Source organism: Anomaloglossus baeobatrachus, chromosome 3 (genome assembly GCF_048569485.1).
Source record: "Anomaloglossus baeobatrachus isolate aAnoBae1 chromosome 3, aAnoBae1.hap1, whole genome shotgun sequence".
In the NCBI taxonomy this organism is placed as follows: domain Eukaryota; kingdom Metazoa; phylum Chordata; class Amphibia; order Anura; family Aromobatidae; genus Anomaloglossus; species Anomaloglossus baeobatrachus.
Window position 1 is genome coordinate 185,158,701 of NC_134355.1, and position 18,470 is coordinate 185,177,170.

General features: G+C 46.1%; 1 protein-coding gene across 1 annotated transcript in view; it reads right to left on the reverse strand.

Annotated features, from left to right (window-relative positions):
* The window catches only part of WDR27 (WD repeat domain 27), a 954,066-nt gene that overhangs the window by 745,938 nt on the left and 189,658 nt on the right, over window positions 1-18,470 (reverse strand). Inside the window, exons 7-9 of the mRNA XM_075339621.1 lie at window positions 14,690-14,810; window positions 8,384-8,489; window positions 8,129-8,232 (exon numbers count right to left, since the gene is read on the reverse strand). Of these exons, the coding sequence (XP_075195736.1) occupies window positions 8,129-8,232; window positions 8,384-8,489; window positions 14,690-14,810 (331 nt within the window). The remainder of the gene's footprint in view (window positions 1-8,128; window positions 8,233-8,383; window positions 8,490-14,689; window positions 14,811-18,470) is intronic.

The window sequence follows — 18,470 nt, forward strand, 5'->3', positions numbered from 1 at the left end:
GGCTTGGAAACTAGGAGCGGCCAGCTTTACCTGCTGGGCGGGCTTCCGGACAACGGCCACCTCCAATTTGGCCGGGCGGACTGCCTGGGCCTGGATTTCTTGGGGCGCGGTCATTTCTGGGGCCGGCGGGTCAACACCGGGAACGGGCACCTTCCATGGGAGCGGGCACCTTCCACGGGAGCGGGATAGGCTTTGGCCTGGTGAATGGCCATCCGCGGGCTACTTCCACTAGCGGTTCCTCACGGGTGCATTGAACAGGCTCCGCTGCCAGTGTTGGGGGCAGCGGGCCGAGCGGGGAAGCTGCAGCAGCCGCTACGGGCGGTGAGGGAAGCAACATGGAGGGCAGGGGCAGACCGGGTCCCTCAGCCGCGTCGGCCAGTCCCTGGGGGACATAGGGGCGTGGGTCGCTCTCCTGCTCCTCCAAAATTGCCTCCACTTCATGTACCCGCACGGCCGCAGCAATCTCCTCCATCTCGGCCGCCTACTGGTCCATCAGGAACCGCACCTGGGTCTGCAGCCGATGACACATTAGCGCCGTCCGGACTTCCACTCACGCCGCTGTTCCAGGCGCGGGCTCCGGTGCTGCGGGCTTGTGGGACGGGTCAGCCATACTGTTTGCTGGGCTTGCGGGACGGGTCAGCCATGCTGTTTGCTCGGGGTCCAGGAACCAGAGGTGTGTCAGGGTCCTGGAGTCCCTGCCCTTTATCAACTCGGTCATATGGCGCGGCAGCTTCACCCGCCCCCCCTTGGTCTTTTCGCGGCCTTCCCTTTTCCAGCCGTACAGCTTCGCTTTGCGAGCGCTCACTTTTTCTGCAAGGCCGCAGGGTTTTTTTGTTTTTTGGGGGGCGGGGCTTCCGCTTTCGTGCCCTTTCTGTGGGGAAGAAGACTCTGGCGGGAATCTTCGCGCCAAAAGATGGCGGCAAGATGGCGGATTCTCCAAATTTCGCAACGGATCACCGCTGACTTCAACTTCAAGACGCACTTCAGTAGGTAAGTGAATGGATTCAATCCTGTTCGTGATGCCAGAAGAGTCGATGTGTACCACCCCGCGCTCAGCTGCAACCGAGTCGCTCGGATCCGGGCTCGTTTGGTGGGTGGCTCGAGTGCCTCTGGACCCGGGGGTCACATTGCTCTGCAAGGGGGTTGCTGGCGATTTCGATGGGGGGGTGGTTAGGTAAGTGTACGGCCGGAGCCGTGTTTGAGTTTGTGACGCCACCCATGGGACTTGGTGAAAGTGTAGACACCACCGCTGCAGTTACGGGGGCACCCGGGGGTGATGGTCGTGCAGCAAGATGTTAACCCCTCCGTGGGCAGGGATGGTGGCCCCGGGACCCGTTTGGGGAGAGTAGTGGCTTGGCGGTGCAGGGCAGCGCGCGGCCGGATGGCACTGTTGTACTCACGATTATTGACACACACAAGTCTCTGGTAAACAAAGTTGATGGTGGTCGGTGCCCGCAGCCGGCTGCGTCTGGTCCCCCACCCGGGTTGGTGGTCTTGGCCTTTCTCCTGCACCATGTTGTGTTTGTGTAGACTGCCTGGCTTCAGCAACGGGAGTCCGCTCCCCGGCTATGTATGTCTCGGTGGAGTCCATTTGCCCGTAGACGCTGGCCCGTGGGATCTCTCTGCCTGTGCGGTGGCTTTCTATCCCCCTCGGTGGGCTGTTGTCTTCAGTCGGGACTTGGGATGGGAATGGACCTAAAGTCCAGGCCTCAATCAGTAAATTTGACGTGGTCCAGTGGCTTCTGGGCCTCGTTCCGGGTCTGAGTACCCCCCTGGTGCTCCGGTTTCCAGTCGGTTCCCCGGTTCGGTACCGGTGGGCCACTACCCTATCCCGGTTCCTAACAGTTCCATCTGGCCGTCTTCCCGGCTCCTGCAGGCTAAGGCCACCGCCTGCCTCCTAGCCAAGGTGTGCAGGCTTCGACCCTCACACCTGTCAGTTTCCGCTGCAGACCTGTCACCACAGGCCTGCTGCACTCTACTCCTATCCTCTCAACTCCAACTCACTAACTACTGTCAATTAGCAACTGACAACTAACAACTGCTGTTTCTCCTGCCTCAGGCTCTCTGGACTCCTCGGTGGGCGTGGCCAACTGCCTGGCTCCGCCCCCTGGTGTGACCATTAAGCTCTAAGGGAGGTGACTAGGTTTTTAATGTGATTGGCTGCTATTACCTTTTTAGGGGACAGGTGTTGTGCGGGGCCTATCTGTGACTACCTGGCTAGTCCAGGGCGTCACATGGTTTTCTGATCTGTTGTCAAACATTTGGTGACCCACTTTGCAGATAACTTCCTCATGTCCAAATGTCCATGGGAAATCCCCATGATGTCTGCTATTGTTTTTGCTGAAATTTGTTGATTCTCCATTATGAAGCTGTGCACAGCATCAATAATCTCCGGAATAACAATCACTCTCAGTCGTCCAGGACGTTCCTCATAATTGGTGCTGAAGTGGCCCGTTTTAAATTTGGCAACCTAGTTCTTCACTGTGGAATATGAAGCGCATTGATCCCCCAATGTATGCGACATATCACCATGAATATCCTTTGTGGACGGACGTTCCTTGCAAAAACAAGAATTTTATCACCCCTCTGCTCTCAGTTGCTGTGAATATCGCATTAGACTCCGCCATTTTGTTTTGCCGTGTGCATAAAACACTGTTGCTATAAGCAACAAACACAAAATTTTGAAAACCTATATTAGACACATAAGGCTTTCATGTGATGTAACATTCGTTACCATAGAAACAAAAAAAGATCACAAAGCCAAAGACTTATCAGTAGCCCCTCGTATATAATTTGGAGCAGGCAGTAATATGTAGTAATACCTAGAAGTTTGGTTCACTGCGTAATTTGGAACATGCATTGTAAAATGCCAAGACCTATATAGCTACACCATGTTCCACATTATTATGCAAATTATATTTTTCTCTGATTTTCCTAAATGGTCGGTGCAAATGACAGTCAGTCTAATAAAAGTCATCACCCGTTAGAGTATACATCGAATTTTATTGAAGAAACCTTCCAATGATAACAGTATAATCTTCAAAATTAAAAAAAAACCTCAAAATGCACTGCTCCAAATTATTAGGCACAGTAGAGTTTCTCATTTTTTATGTTTTAAAGACCTGAAAATGCTCATTTGTGGAATTTGCAGCATTAGGAGGTCATATTCACTGAAATAAAAATCTATTTAAGTAAAAAACATCCCAACAAGCCAAGTTACCTGTTAATATAAGAACACTTCTTTGATATCACCTTCACAATTCTTGCATCCGTTGAACTTGTGAGTTTTTGGAGAGTTTCTACTTGAATTTTTTTGTATGATGTCAGAATAGCCTTCAAGAGCTGTTGTTTTGATGTGAACTGTCTCCCACCCTCATAGATCTTTTGCTTCATGATACTCCAAAGGTTCTCTATAGGGTTGAGGTCAGGGGAAGATGGTGGCCACACCATGAGTTTATCTCCTTTTATGACAAAAGCAGCCAATGACACAGAGGCATTATTTGCAGCATGAGGTGCATTGTCATGCATGAAGATGATTTTGTTTCTGAAGGCACGTTTCTGCTTTTAGTACCATGGAAGAAAGTTGTCAGGCAGAAACTCTATATACTTTGCAGAGGTCATTTTCACACCTTCAGGAACCCTAAAGGGGCCTACCAGATGTCTCCCTATGATTCCGGCCCAAAACATGACTCCTCCACCTCGCTGACGTCGCAGCCTTGTTCGGACATGGTGGCCATCTACCAACCATCCACTACTCCATCCATCTGAACCATCCAGGGTTGCTCGACACTCATCAGTAAACAAGACTGTTTGAAAATTAGTCTTCATTTATGTCTGGGCCCACTGCAACTGTTTGGTTAAGGTGGCCGAATAGTAGGTTTATGCACCACAGCAAGGTTTTTTCGGATTCTATACCTTGAGGTTTGAGGGACTCCAGAGGTACCAGCAGCTTCAAATATCTGTTTGCTGATTTTTAATGGCTTTTCAGTAAATGCTCTCTTAGGGTCCCATCACATGTAGCAACGCACCAACGATCCCACCAGCGATCCAACCTGGCAGGGATCGCTGGTGCGTCGCTATATGGTCGCTGGTGAGCTGTCAATCAGGCAGATCTCACCAGCGACCAGCCACCAGCCACCAGCGACTCGTGTAACGATGCTGCGCTTGGCAACCAGGGTAAATATCAGGTAACTAAGCAGAGCGCAATGCTTTTTTACCCGATATTTACTCTGGTTACCAGCGTACACCGCTTACAGGCTGCCAGCGCTGGCTCCCTGTATACGTAGCTAGGGTACACATCGGGTTACTAAGCAAAGCGCTTTGCTTAGTTACCTGATATTTCCCCTGGCTTTGTGTGCAGGGAGCCAGCGCTGGCAGTCTGTAAGCGGCGTATGCTGGTAACCAGGGTAAATATCGGGTAACCACTTTGCTTAGTTACCCGATAGTTACCCTGGTTACTAGAGTATGCTGCTTACACAGAGTCGGTGCTCGTTGGTCTCCCGCCGTCAAACACAGCGATGCGTGCTGCACAGCGGGAGACCAATGAGCAAAAAAAGGTCCTGATCGTTTTGTAACTATCAGCGACCTTGCAGCAGGGGCCCAGTCGCTGCTGCTTGTCACACACAGCAACATCGCTGGCAAGGTCGCTGATACGTCACAAAACGTGTGACGTTTCAGCAATATCACTATCGATATCGCTATGTGTGACGGGGGCTTTAATCTGATGGACTTGCCTGGCAGAAACCTTCCTCATTGTGCCTTTATCAGCATGAACACATACAGTTAGGTCCAGAAATATTTGGACAGTGACACAATTTTTGCGAGTTGGGCTCTGCATGCCACCACATTGGATTTGAAATGAAACCTCTACAACAGAATTCAAGTGCAGATTGTAACGTTTAATTTGAAGGTTTGAACAAAAATATCTGATAGAAATTGTAGGAATTGTACACATTTCTTTACAAACACTCCACATTTTAGGAGGTCAAAAGTAATTGGACAAATAAACCAAACCCAAACAAAATATTTTTATTTTCAATATTTTGTTGCGAATCCTTTGGAGGCAATCACTGCCTTAAGTCTGGAACCCATGGACATCACCAAACGCTGGGTTTCCTCCTTCTTAATGCTTTGCCAGGCCTTTACAGCCACAGCCTTCAGGTCTTGCTTGTTTGTGGGTCTTTCCGTCTTAAGTCTGGATTTGAGCAAGTGAAATGCATGCTCAATTGGGTTAAGATCTGGTGATTGACTTGGCCATTGCAGAATGTTCCACTTTTTTGCACTCATGAACTCCTGGGTAGCTTTGGCTGTATGCTTGGGGTCATTGTCCATCTGTACTATGAAGCGCCGTCCGATCAACTTTGCGGCATTTGGCTGAATCTGGGCTGAAAGTATATGCCGGTACACTTCAGAATTCATCCGGCTACTCTTGTCTGCTGTTGTCATCAATAAACACAAGTGACCCAGTGCCATTGAAAGCCATGCATGCCCATGCCATCACGTTGCCTCCACCATGTTTTACAGAGGATGTGGTGTGCCTTGGATCATGTGCCGTTCCCTTTCTTCTCCAAACTTTTTTCTTCCCATCATTCTGGTACAGGTTGATCTTGGTCTCATCTGTCCATAGAATACTTTTCCAGAACTGAGCTGGCTTCATGAGGTGTTTTTCAGCAAATTTAACTCTGGCCTGTCTATTTTTGGAATTGATGAATGGTTTGCATCTAGATGTGAACCCTTTGTATTTACTTTCATGGAGTCTTCTCTTTACTGTTGACTTAGAGACAGATACACCTACTTCACTGAGAGTGTTCTGGACTTCAGTTGATGTTGTGAACGGGTTCTTCTTCACCAAAGAAAGTATGCGGCGATCATCCACCACTGTTGTCATCCGTGGACGCCCAGGCCTTTTTGAGTTCCCAAGCTCACCAGTCAATTCCTTTTTTCTCAGAATGTACCCGACTGTTGATTTTGCTACTCCAAGCATGTCTGCTATCTCTCTGATGGATTTTTTCTTTTTTTTCAGCCTCAGGATGTTCTGCTTCACCTCAATTGAGAGTTCCTTAGACCGCATGTTGTCTGGTCACAGCAACAACTTCCAAATGCAAAACCACACACCTGTAATCAACCCCAGACCTTTTAACTACTTCATTGATTACAGGTTAACGAGGGAGACGCCTTCAGAGTTAATTGCAGCCCTTAGAGTCCCTTGTCCAATTACTTTTGGTCCCTTGAAAAAGAGGAGGCTATGCATTACAGAGCTACGATTCCTAAACCCTTTCTCCGATTTGGATGTGAAAACTCTCATATTGCAACTGGGAGTGTGCACTTTCAGCCCATATTATATATATAATTGTATTTCTGAACATGTTTTTGTAAACAGCTAAAATAACAAAACTTGTGTCACTGTCCAAATATTTCTGGACCTAACTGTATGTGCTCTGAATCAGCCACAAATCTCTTCACAGTACGATCATCACGCTTAAGTTTCCGTGAAATATCTAATGTTTTCATCATTTGTCCAAGGTATTGCACTATTTGTTGCTTTTCAACAGGAGAGAGATACTTTTTCTTTCCCATGTTACTTGAAAACTGTGGCCTGCTGAATATTGTTGAACATAGAGGTTTTTCTTTTATTGAGTTCACCTGGCACACTAATTATCACAGGTATCTGAGATTGATTTCAGTGATCCAAAGAACCCTGAGACACAATACCATCAATGAGTTTCATTGAAAAAAAAAAAACAATTAATCGCTATGACACTTAAATCTAATTTGCATAATAATTTGGAACATGGTATAGTTTACTAGCAAATTTCCAGCAGGTACTACTAACTAATTATACCTAGAAATGTGGTTCAATGTATAATTTGGACCAGGCACGCAAAAGTGCCAAGACCTATTTAGCTAGTTCACTAGCAAATTTACAGCAGGCACCACTAACTAACAATACTAAGAAATATGTTTCACTGGCTAATTTGGACCAGGTAGTAATAAGCAGCAATACCTATTTAGATCATTCACTGGCAACTCTTTAGCAGGCACTCACAAGTAGCAATCCCTATTTCTATGATGAAATGCCGATTTGTGGCACAAACCTTTCCCTACACTGCACATCGCTATTCTACACTATCACATTCCTATCTATCTCAACTACCTATCATTAAACCCCTAGCTAATCTAACTGTCTAGCAGCACTGGGTGCAGCACCGGTGGCAGCACCTTCCCTAAAGTTTTACGTACACAAAATTGCACCGACGCCGCACGTCCTCATTTTATATGACGAGGGATATGAGACTTAGGCAGCCAATGAAAAAAGCCCTTGTGTCAGAACCTTGTGGATGTTTGCTGTGCCATAATTGGCTGCAGAAACATGCGCAAATAAAGTTTAGGGAAAAAAACACACCTCAGGTTTTTCCCGAGTCCCCACAATCCCCCCGTTCATCATACAGCAGCAATCCTATCCAACAGCTTAACATGGTATTAGAAAAGCATTTTTGGAAAATGCAATCAGTTATTAAACAAAACCGAACATTGCCGACTTTTGGGGAATGTGCTCGTGTTACTGAGCTCAAGCCAAACAGGCTAAGGCTTGTACCGGATTTGAAATTGACTAACCTTTATCGAACAGGTACGCTCATCTCTATTTTCTAGGACCTTCAAAAATTTGCCAGAGATTGAGGATTGTTATAAAATTTAGAAATGAGCATTATAAAGCACTCAGTTGTCCTTCTGCTCCCACTCCAATGCTTCCTGCAATAGCGGATGTGATGATGTCTCAATCAGTGGTCTCAGTATTCACATGCTATGCATACACACATGACTACCGCAGCCAATCATTGGATGCAGCAGTCAGGTAGTTTATGAAAGAAATAACATGCTCAACCCTGTCCCATGAGGACAAATGAAGCAACAGGTAAGTAACAAGTGTCAAGTAACATTTATTTATCTTTATTTTATGACGATTCATGTTGATATTGTGATAAAAGGAGAGAAGCTTTAAATGCCATATGGGGTTTCTCAGAGATAACTGTACAACAGCAACAAACAAAACAAGTATGAAACAAGGACTTTTTAAGTTACTCACTTTCTGGGAATACTTTATATAGCAAAGCCTACAAATGATTCTTACCCTGAAAATGTAAAACTCCTTCAACTTCAGAATTTGATATATTAACTAAAAGCAAAGCATTGGAACTCCCCACCCACAGACGTACAGAGCTTCCACAGAGTGGCCTAAAAAAAAAGAATAATAATAATATAGCTCTAAAAAATTATAACTTCCAAAAAACAGATTTGCTATCAGAAGGAACTTAGTAACAGACTGAGAAATTCTACCTTTAAATAGCAGAACATGCTATAAAAAAATGACAGAATGTTAACTTACATGTCATAGTCTTGGTTAAGCTGTGCACATTTCTGTATATGTAATACTGGAAGCCCAGAATCCACTATATCCTCAGGAATCTTGTCTTTGGAGAAGGATTTTTTATCTATAAATGTGAGGGAAATATATAAAAGTCGTAATCCCCAATATGTAAGGTATAAAAGAGCCCAGTCTCCTGTAATCTTTAAGGCCCCCGTAGACATTAGATGAAAGTTGCCCGAACGCTCCCATTTTGCTGGCACAGATTACATACACTTATGTATACGGGCCTTTTGACTCTCCTCTGACAAATATTGTTGGGGAAGAGAAGTATCAGCCTGTTGGAATTTCAAAGGACAATACTATTATTTTTGTATAGCACAAACTGCTACCAGATGATGATACTGACAGCAACTTTCTCCTGTTTTCCCATTGATAACACATGGCTATGTCAAGCATCCTTGTGTACTGCAGATTCAGAAAAGGTAGCTGTCAGCAAAACTGAATGGTCGACTAACAGTTATCTCACGTGTATGGCCAGCTTTAGTCTTGAAATGCAATAAGTGGCACTATTACACTTACCAAGATATGGCAATATGCAGCATATCACAAAAGTGAGAACACCCCTCACATTTTTGTAAATATTTTATTATATTTTTTCATGACACAACATTGAATATAAGACACTTGACACTATGTAAAGAGCTAACCTTCTTTTCTGTGGTGCACAAAAATGTGGCAGACCGCGCTTTTGTGCACGCCTTAATAGACTACTAAAAAGATGGATACCACCAGATTATAGACCAGATGGAGTTCAAAATGTCTTTATCTTAGCTGTAGAAAAAGAGACGTGGACCGCACATCCATGTATTTTTCTTCCACTAAAATGTCTTTATCTGCCTTATTATAGGGATGTTCCTTTGGGGATTTTGTGTGAATCATGTATTCCCGAGATTTAATGGAAACCTTGATGTAAGTGCTCAGTATAGAGCAGAGAATAATTGTAAACCGATCCAAAATGCTACCAATAAAAGCTTCAACCCAACCCACAAAAAGCAAGTCCCCACTCAGGTCTGTCTTCTGTTAATGGAAATATAGGGGGTATCCACATTAATGGTAACACGCTATGGAAAAGCACAATGGCTCTCACCAAAGAAATCCAGTAATCCTTACCCTTCCAAATACAAATACCCCCTTCTCTTCAGAGTCCCACAGTGTATCTAGTTAGCACCCACATGATTGGTATTGCTTTTGTAATGAGAGTCTGCTTAATTTACAGGTATGTTGCTTCATAATCACAAGCTGCACACAAGATATTGGGCACTAGAATGGAATATCTTCATTTTTCGCTCTTTAACTTCCATTGAGTGCTTGTATCTGGAAATCACCCATGGATTTCCCAGAGTGGTGTAAATTCCAATAAGGGGTCACTTGAAATTTTGTAACAAATTATGTAACTTTTTATTATTTATTTACCCTTGAGAAAAGCTCTTGAAGGCTACAACAGTTTTTAGTAATAAACAAAATTCTTATTTCTTCATCACCAAATTGCTATTGCACGCCCTCATCATCTCCCGCCTTGACTACTGCAATATCCTCCTCTGTGGCCTCGCTACTAACCCTCTTTACAGTCCATCCTTACCTTTGCTATCCGACTAATCCACCTCTCTCCTCACTACCCCTCCGCTTCTCCCATCTACAAATCGCTTAAATGGCTTCTAATAACCCAACACATCCATTTCAAACTACTAGCATTGACCTACAAAGCCGTCCATAATCTGTCTCCTCTGTATATCTCTGAACTAATCTCCGATATACTCCAACACTAATCTCTTTTCTCCAATGACCCACTTTCCTCCACCAAACTTGTACTTGCCTCAACAAATTGCCTCCAAAACTTCTCCGGATTATACCCCATCTAATGGAATTCTGTGCCCCAACACGTCCAATTATCCACCACATTCGGAACTTCCAGACGGAACCTGAAAACGTATCTCTTCAAGAAAGCTTACAACTTGAAATAACCCATCTTATCACTACCAGAGATGCCATATCACTGTCACTGGAGCTGCTGCAATCCCCCAACCTACTGACTCCTTCCCCATTATCCTCTAGAATGTAAGCCTGAAAGGGCAGGGCCCTCATCTCTCTGTAATATTCTATCATTGTTAGTTTGTTCACTATAATTTATATTTGTATTTTGTATGTAACCCCTTCTCATGTACAGCACCATGTATTCAATGGTGCGCTAAATCATAATAATAATTATAATAATAATAGTCATAAAAGCAATAATGGCTCTTCAAATGCAATATGACGCCTACAGTTATTCCGGCCAAATTTGTGCTCGAAATGTCAAATAGCATTCCTTCGCTTCTAAGCCCTGCCATGTGCCAAAACAGTAGTTTTCCACCACATATGGGGTATCTGCTTTCTCTGGAGTCATTGCACAACAAATTGGGTGGTCCATTTTTTTTCTTCTTACAATTGTTGAAATGAAATATTTGGGGATAAAGAAATATTTTTGCTGTAAAAATTAAATTTTTCATTTTTTCAGTCCAATGTTTTAAAATTTCATGAAGGACCTGTGGTTTCAAGATGCTCACCACACCCCTAAATAAATTCCTTGAGTGGTGTAGTTTACAAAATGGGGTCTTTTTTGGGCACTTTCTACTGTTTTGGCACCTCTGCAGCTCTTCATGCAACATGGCGCTTGCAGTCTATTCCAACCAAATCTGCGCTTGAAAAGTTAAATAGCACTCCTTCCCTTCCAAGCCATGTCGTGTGCCCAAACAGTAGTTTTACCCCATATATGGCACATTTGTGTACCGTACTCAGGAGCAATTGCACAATAAATTGGGCGGTCTATTTTGTTCTGTTATTTTTGTGAAAATAAAACATTTGGAGCTAAATCAACATTTTAGTAATGATGTGAAGCATCTGAAGATTTAACAAACTTAAGGGCACTTTATACTCTGCGATCTCGCTAGCGATATCGCTAGCAAGCGTACCCGCCCCCGTCAGTTGTACGACACGGACAAATCGCTGCCCGTGGCGCACAACATCGCTTACACCCGTCACACGGACTTACCTTCCCTGCGACGTCGCTGTGACCGGCGAACCGCCTCCTTTCTAAGGGGGCGGTTTGTGCGGTGTCACAGCAACGTCACATGGCAGCCATCCAATAGAAGCGGAGGGGCGGAAATGAGTGGGCAGAAGATCCAGCCCACCTCCTTCCTTCATTCTTTTCCGGTGGACACAGGTAAGGAGATGTTCGTCGTTCCTGCGGTGTCACATGTAGCGATGTATGATGCCACATGAACAACGAACAACATTGTACCTGCAGCAGCAATGATATTATGAAAAGGAGCGACGTGTCAACGATCAACGATTTTTGACATTTTTGCGATCGTTGATCGTCGCTCCTAGGTGTCACACGCTGCGATGTTGTTAACGACGCCGGATGTGCGTCACTAACGACGTGACCCCGACGATACAATGTTAGCGATGTCGCAGCGTGTAAAGCACCTTTTACTAAATGCGGTTTTGAATACCAAGAGGGGTGCGTTTTTACAATAGGGTCTTATTTATAGGTTTTCTGACATAAATAAGACCCTCAAAATTCCAAATAAATTGCAAAGCTTCTCCCATCCTTTGCATTGTTAAAGGGAACCTGTCACCAGATTTGGCGACTATAAGCTGTAGCCACTACCAGTAACCGCTTATATACAGTATTCTAGAATACTGTAAATAAGAGCCCAGGCCACTCTATATAACATAAACACTTTTATTATTCTTACCTAAAAGGGGCGATCCGATCTGATGGGCATCGTTGCTCGCCAGTCCGGCGCCTCTTCTCTGCTGCATCCTCCTTATTCACAGGCCTGTGTGGATGATGCATCATCCACACAGGCCGGCATTGTGGTCCTGCACAGGTAAACTTTGATCTGCCCTGCTGAGGGCAGATCAAAGTGTTGTAGTGCGCATGTGCAGGTGGTCTTTAACCTTTCCTCACACCTGCACATTACAGTACTTTGATCTGCCCTCATCAGGGCAGAATCAAAGTGTGCCTGTGCAGGACTGGAACGCCGCCTGTGTGGATGACATAGAATGCGTCAACTACACTGGGCTGGATAGAAGGAGGATGGAGATCGCAGCAGAGAGGAGGTGCCGGACCGGAGCCAATTGATGCCCATTTGACCGGACATCCCCCTAGGTGAGTATTATAAAGGTGTTTTTTATGTTATACAGAGCGGCCTGGGCTCTTACAGTTAGGTCCAGAAATATTTGGACAGTGACACAATTTTCGCGAGTTGGGCTCTGCATGCCACCACATTGGATTTGAAATGAAACCTCTACAACAGAATTCAAGTGCAGATTGTAACGTTTAATTTGAAGGTTTGAACAAAAATATCTGATAGAAATTGTAGGAATTGTACACATTTCTTTACAAACACTCCACATTTTAGGAGGTCAAAAGTAATTGGACAAATAAACCAAACCCAAACAAAATATTTTTATTTTCAATATTTTGTTGCGAATCCTTTGGAGGCAATCACTGCCTTAAGTTTGGAACCCATGGACATCACCAAACGCTGGGTTTCCTCCTTCTTAATGCTTTGCCAGGCCTTTACAGCCGCAGCCTTCAGGTCTTGCTTGTTTGTGGGTATTTCCGTCTTAAGTCTGGATTTGAGCAAGTGAAATGCATGCTCAATTGGGTTAAGATCTGGTGATTGACTTGGCCATTGCAGAATGTTCCACTTTTTTGCACTCATGAACTCCTGGGTAGCTTTGGCTGTGTGCTTGGGGTCTTTGTCCATCTGTACTATAAAGCGCCGTCCGATCAACTTTGCGGCATTTGGCTGAATCTGGGCTGAAAGTATATCCCGGTACACTTCAGAATTCATCCGGCTACTCTTGTCTGCTGTTATGTCATCAATAAACACAAGTGACCCAGTGCCATTGAAAGCCATGCATGCCCATGCCATCACGTTGCCTCCACCATGTTTTACAGAGGATGTGGTGTGCCTTGGATCATGTGCCGTTCCCTTTCTTCTCCAAACTTTTTTCTTCCCATCATTCTGGTACAGGTTGATCTTTGTCTCATCTGTCCATAGAATACTTTTCCAGAACTGAGCTGGCTTCATGAGGTGTTTTTCAGCAAATTTAACTCTGGCCTGTCTATTTTTGGAATTGATGAATGGTTTGCATCTAGATGTGAACCCTTTGTATTTACTTTCATGGAGTCTTCTCTTTACTGTTGACTTAGAGACAGATACACCTACTTCACTGAGAGTGTTCTGGACTTCAGTTGATGTTGTGAACGGGTTCTTCTTCACCAAAGAAAGTATGGGGCGATCATCCACCACTGTTGTCATCCGTGGACGCCCAGGCCTTTTTGAGTTCCCAAGCTCACCAGTCAATTCCTTTTTTCTCAGAAATGTACCCGACTGTTGATTTTGCTACTCCAAGCATGTCTGCTATCTCTCTGATGGATTTTTTCTTTTTTTTCAGCCTCAGGATGTTCTGCTTCACCTCAATTGAGAGTTCCTTAGACCGCATGTTGTCTGGTCACAGCAACAGCTTCCAAATGCAAAACCACACACCTGTAATCAACCCCAGACCTTTTAACTACTTCATTGATTACAGGTTAACGAGGGAGACGCCTTCAAAGTTAATTGCAGCCCTTAGAGTCCCTTGTCCAATTACTTTTGGTCCCTTGAAAAAGAGGAGGCTATGCACTACAGAGCTATGATTCCTAAACCCTTTCTCCGATTTCGATGTGAAAACTCTCATATTGCAGCTGGGAGTGTGCACTTTCAGCCCATATTATATATATAATTGTATTTCTGAACATGTTTTTGTAAACAGCTAAAATAACAAAACTTGTGTCACTGTCCAAATATTTCTGGCCCTGACTGTATATACAGTATTCTGGAATGCTGTATATAAGAGCTCAGTGTCAAAACTTAGAAAAATTGAAGTAACACATCCACTAAAAACAAATTCTTGCCCGCAGCTTATAGTCGCCAAATTGGTGACAGGTTCCCTTTAAACACGGACTGCACATGAATGGCATAGGGATGCCATCAGTGTTCTGTACGTATTTCTCACAGACCCATAGATTTATTAGGACACTTTTCCTCTCAGCTGCAGGAAAAAAATTGACATGTCTCCGTGTTTTTTTACAGATGGTAAATGAAAACATGGATATGTGAACAGTATCATAGCTAATGGGTATGTGTTGCATGAGTGAAATAAAAATACAGAACATAAATCTGCAACACGAACATCTCAATGAGACCTAAAGCAGTTTCTAAACCTTACCTGGTTTAACATTCGGTGCCATTTTTTGGATTATATTGCAGAATTTATGTTTCTCTCTTTGAAGGTTTATGTTGCAAATGTATCGAAAATTATGTTTTTCTGCCAAACTAAAAACTCGCAGCTGTAAAAGAAAAAAGTTGAAAGAGTTTGAAGGATTTTTTTTTACAATATTTACTGATGGCATATTCCTGTCTTTTTTCCAAAGCATGGATACATGAGGAAAATTAAAAAGGCTTTAGCAGGTAATAATACTGTAATATATAAAAATGTGTGTTTTTATATCTTCTTTGATTTCTTGAAGTTAAATGCTTAAAGGGATTTTCCCATGAAGAAAGGACATTTAAATCAATAAATCTTGGAATAAAAATAGGTTTATGTAGTAAGAGCAATACCAAATCAGATAAATATATTCAGGGGCGGACTGGCCCACCAGGAGGGCCCCTGCTATTGTTGGCCACGCCCCCTAGCCCCCGCCCCCTAGCCCCCCCACCCCCCGGGCCCCTTTGGATATGTGTGTGAGAGGCCCCCCGGCCGGTAATTTAACTAATCATCTCGGCACATTGCCGATATGATTAGTCACAATCCCATTCCCTCTGCAGCGGCAAGCAGGGAGAGCGATCTGCCTGCTCTGCCTGCTGTCACTGTCAGTGCTGCTCTGACTCCTGTGCACAGCGACACTGCAGGAGGAGGCAGTCTCAGAGCGATGACTGCTTACTTCCTGTGCAGGTGCTGGCAGCATCGCGCTGCAGAGGAAGACCCAGGCCAGGCTGCAGGAGCAGCAGCACGTGAGTATAGAAGGCAGGGGCCCAGGGGAACGAGCAGGGGTCCCAGGGGAGGGCGTGGGGGTCTGGGGGGGGGCTTTTTACCTCACCAGTCACCTGCCTGGGGCCAGCCCTAGGCCAGGGGTCCTCAGACAGTGCTCCAGCCGCCTCCACCATCCCATCTGTCCTGCTGCTGGGGGCCTGTAGTGCAGCTGCCCCCCAGTATAATGCCCTCAGGCAGCTCCCAGGCCACAGGGGATCACAGGCCTGAGTGGGCCCCGGCCCCCGTGATCTCTATGTATGTCCCTGAGTGGGCCCCCTGATGATCTCTATGCAAGCCCCTGAGTGGGCCCCCTGATGATCTCTATGCAAGCCCCTGAGTGGGCCCCATGATCTGTATGTACACACCTGAGTGGGTCCCCTGATGATCTCTGTGCACGCCCGAGTGGGCCCCATGATCTGTATGTACACCCCTGAGTGGGCCCCCTGATGATCTCTGTGCACGCCCGAGTGGGCCCTATGATCTGTATGTACACCCCTGAGTGGGCCCCCTGATGATCTCTATGAACGCCCCTGAGTGGGCCCTATGAGCTGTATGTACACCCCTGAGTGGGCCCCCTGATGATCTCTATGAACGCCCCTGAGTTGGCCCTATGATCTGTATGTACACCCCTGAGTGGGCCCCCTGATGATCTCTATGCACGCCCCTGAGTGGGCCCTATGATCTGTATGTACACCCCTGAGTGGGCCCCCTGATGATCTCTATGCACGCCCCTGAGTGGGCCCCATGATCTGTATGTACACACCTGAGTGGGCCCCCTGATGATCTCTATGCACGCCCCTGAGTGGGCCCCGTGATCTCTATGCACGCCCGAGTGGGCCCCATGATCTGTATGTACACCCCTGAGTGGGCCCCCTGATGATCTGTATGTACACCCCTGAGTGGGCCCCCTGATGATCTCTATGCACGCCCCTGAGTGGGCCCCATGATCTGTATGTACACACCTGAGTGGGCCCCCTGATGATCTCTATGCACGCCCCTGAGTGGGCCCCGTGATCTCTATGCACGCCCGAGTGGGCCCCATGATCTGTATGTACACCCCTGAGTGGGCCCCCTGATGATCTGTATGTACACCCCTGAGTGGGCCCCCTGATGATCTCTATGCACGCCCCTGAGTGGGCCCCATGATCTGTATGTACACACCTGAGTGGGCCCCCTGATGATCTCTATGCACGCCCCTGAGTGGGCCCTATGATCTGTATGTACACCCCTGAGTGGGCCCCCTGATGATCTCTATGCACGCCCCTGAGTGGGCCCCATGATCTGTATGTACCCACCTGAGTGGGCCCCCTGATGATCTCTATGCACGCCCCTGAGTGGGCCCCATGATCTGTATGTACACACCTGAGTGGGCCCCCTGATGATCTCTATGCACGCCCCTGAGTGGGCCCTATGATCTGTATGTACACCCCTGAGTGGGCCCCCTGATGATCTCTATGCACGTCCCTGAGTGGGCCCCATGATCTGTATGTACACACCTGAGTGGGCCCCCTGATGATCTCTATGCAAGCCCCTGAGTGGGCCCCGTGATCTCTATGCACGCCCGAGTGGGCCCCATGATCTGTATGTACACCCCTGAGTGGGCCCCCTGATGATCTGTATGTACACCCCTGAGTGGGCCCCATGATGATCTGTATGTACACCCCTGAGTGGGCCCCCTGATGATCTCTATGCACGCCCCTGAGTGGGCCCCATGATCTGTATGTACACACCTGAGTGGGCCCCCTGATGATCTCTATGCACGCCCCTGAGTGGGCCCCATGATCTGTATGTACACACCTGAGTGGGCCCCCTGATGATCTCTATGCACGCCCCTGAGTGGGCCCTATGATCTGTATGTACACCCCTGAGTGGGCCCCCTGATGATCTCTATGCACGCCCCTGAGTGGGCCCCATGATCTGTATGTACACACCTGAGTGGGCCCCCTGATGATCTCTATGCACGCCCCTGAGTGGGCCCTATGATATGTATGTACACACCTGAGTGGGCCCCATGATGATCTCTATGCACGCCCCTGAGTGGGCCCCATGATCTGTATGTACACACCTGAGTGGGCCCCCTGATGATCTCTATGCAAGCCCCTGAGTGGGCCCCGTGATCTCTATGCACGCCCGAGTGGGCCCCATGATCTGTATGTACACCCCTGAGTGGGCCCCCTGATGATCTGTATGTACACCCCTGAGTGGGCCCCATGATGATCTGTATGCACGCCCATGAGTGGGCCCCGTGATCTGTATGTTACATTCTGCTGGTTGTTAAAGAATAGGAAATGCTTTGTGGACATTTTTTATTCCATAAATGTATCTTTTGGGCTAAAAGTAATTTTTGCACTTGGGTTTCATGAAAGAAATTCTCATTGTTTGGGTTTTTGCAGACTCTTTTTCTGTGCCTATTGTTTGGCTGCAGAATGAGTTAACTGAGGATCCATCAGTGAGCTCATCCTGCAGGAGAGATTCTAACTCTCTTATCTGTGTTTTTCGTAATCTCCCTTGATTGGAGCTGGTCACGACACAGTTCACACTGCCTTAGATCGCTCTGAGGAAATGCAAAATTGCAGTGTAATGCAGGCGAATGTGGTCACATTCCGACTTCTAAGACTACACCCCCCGTAACATGAAGGTTGCAAAAAAAATGACTCCTAGACTACCGCAACATAAAAGTTGCAAAAAATTAAACTGGTTCAGATTTTTTGCGGTACCCTAGGGGTCAAAATATATCACTATTCACCTACAATGGGCTACGAGTCCTGGTGGCCATGGCCTCATGACTATGGCTACATCAAAGTTGAGCTGAACGTTGAGATGATAAATCAGCACAGAGGAGTTCAGAAAAATACAAAAGAAGAGTTACAAACTAAACGTCAGAGCTCACTGATAGATTCTCAGTTAACTGATTGAGCAATATGCAGGCAATAAAGAACCTGTAAAATCCAAATAGTGCAACACATTTTTATGAAAC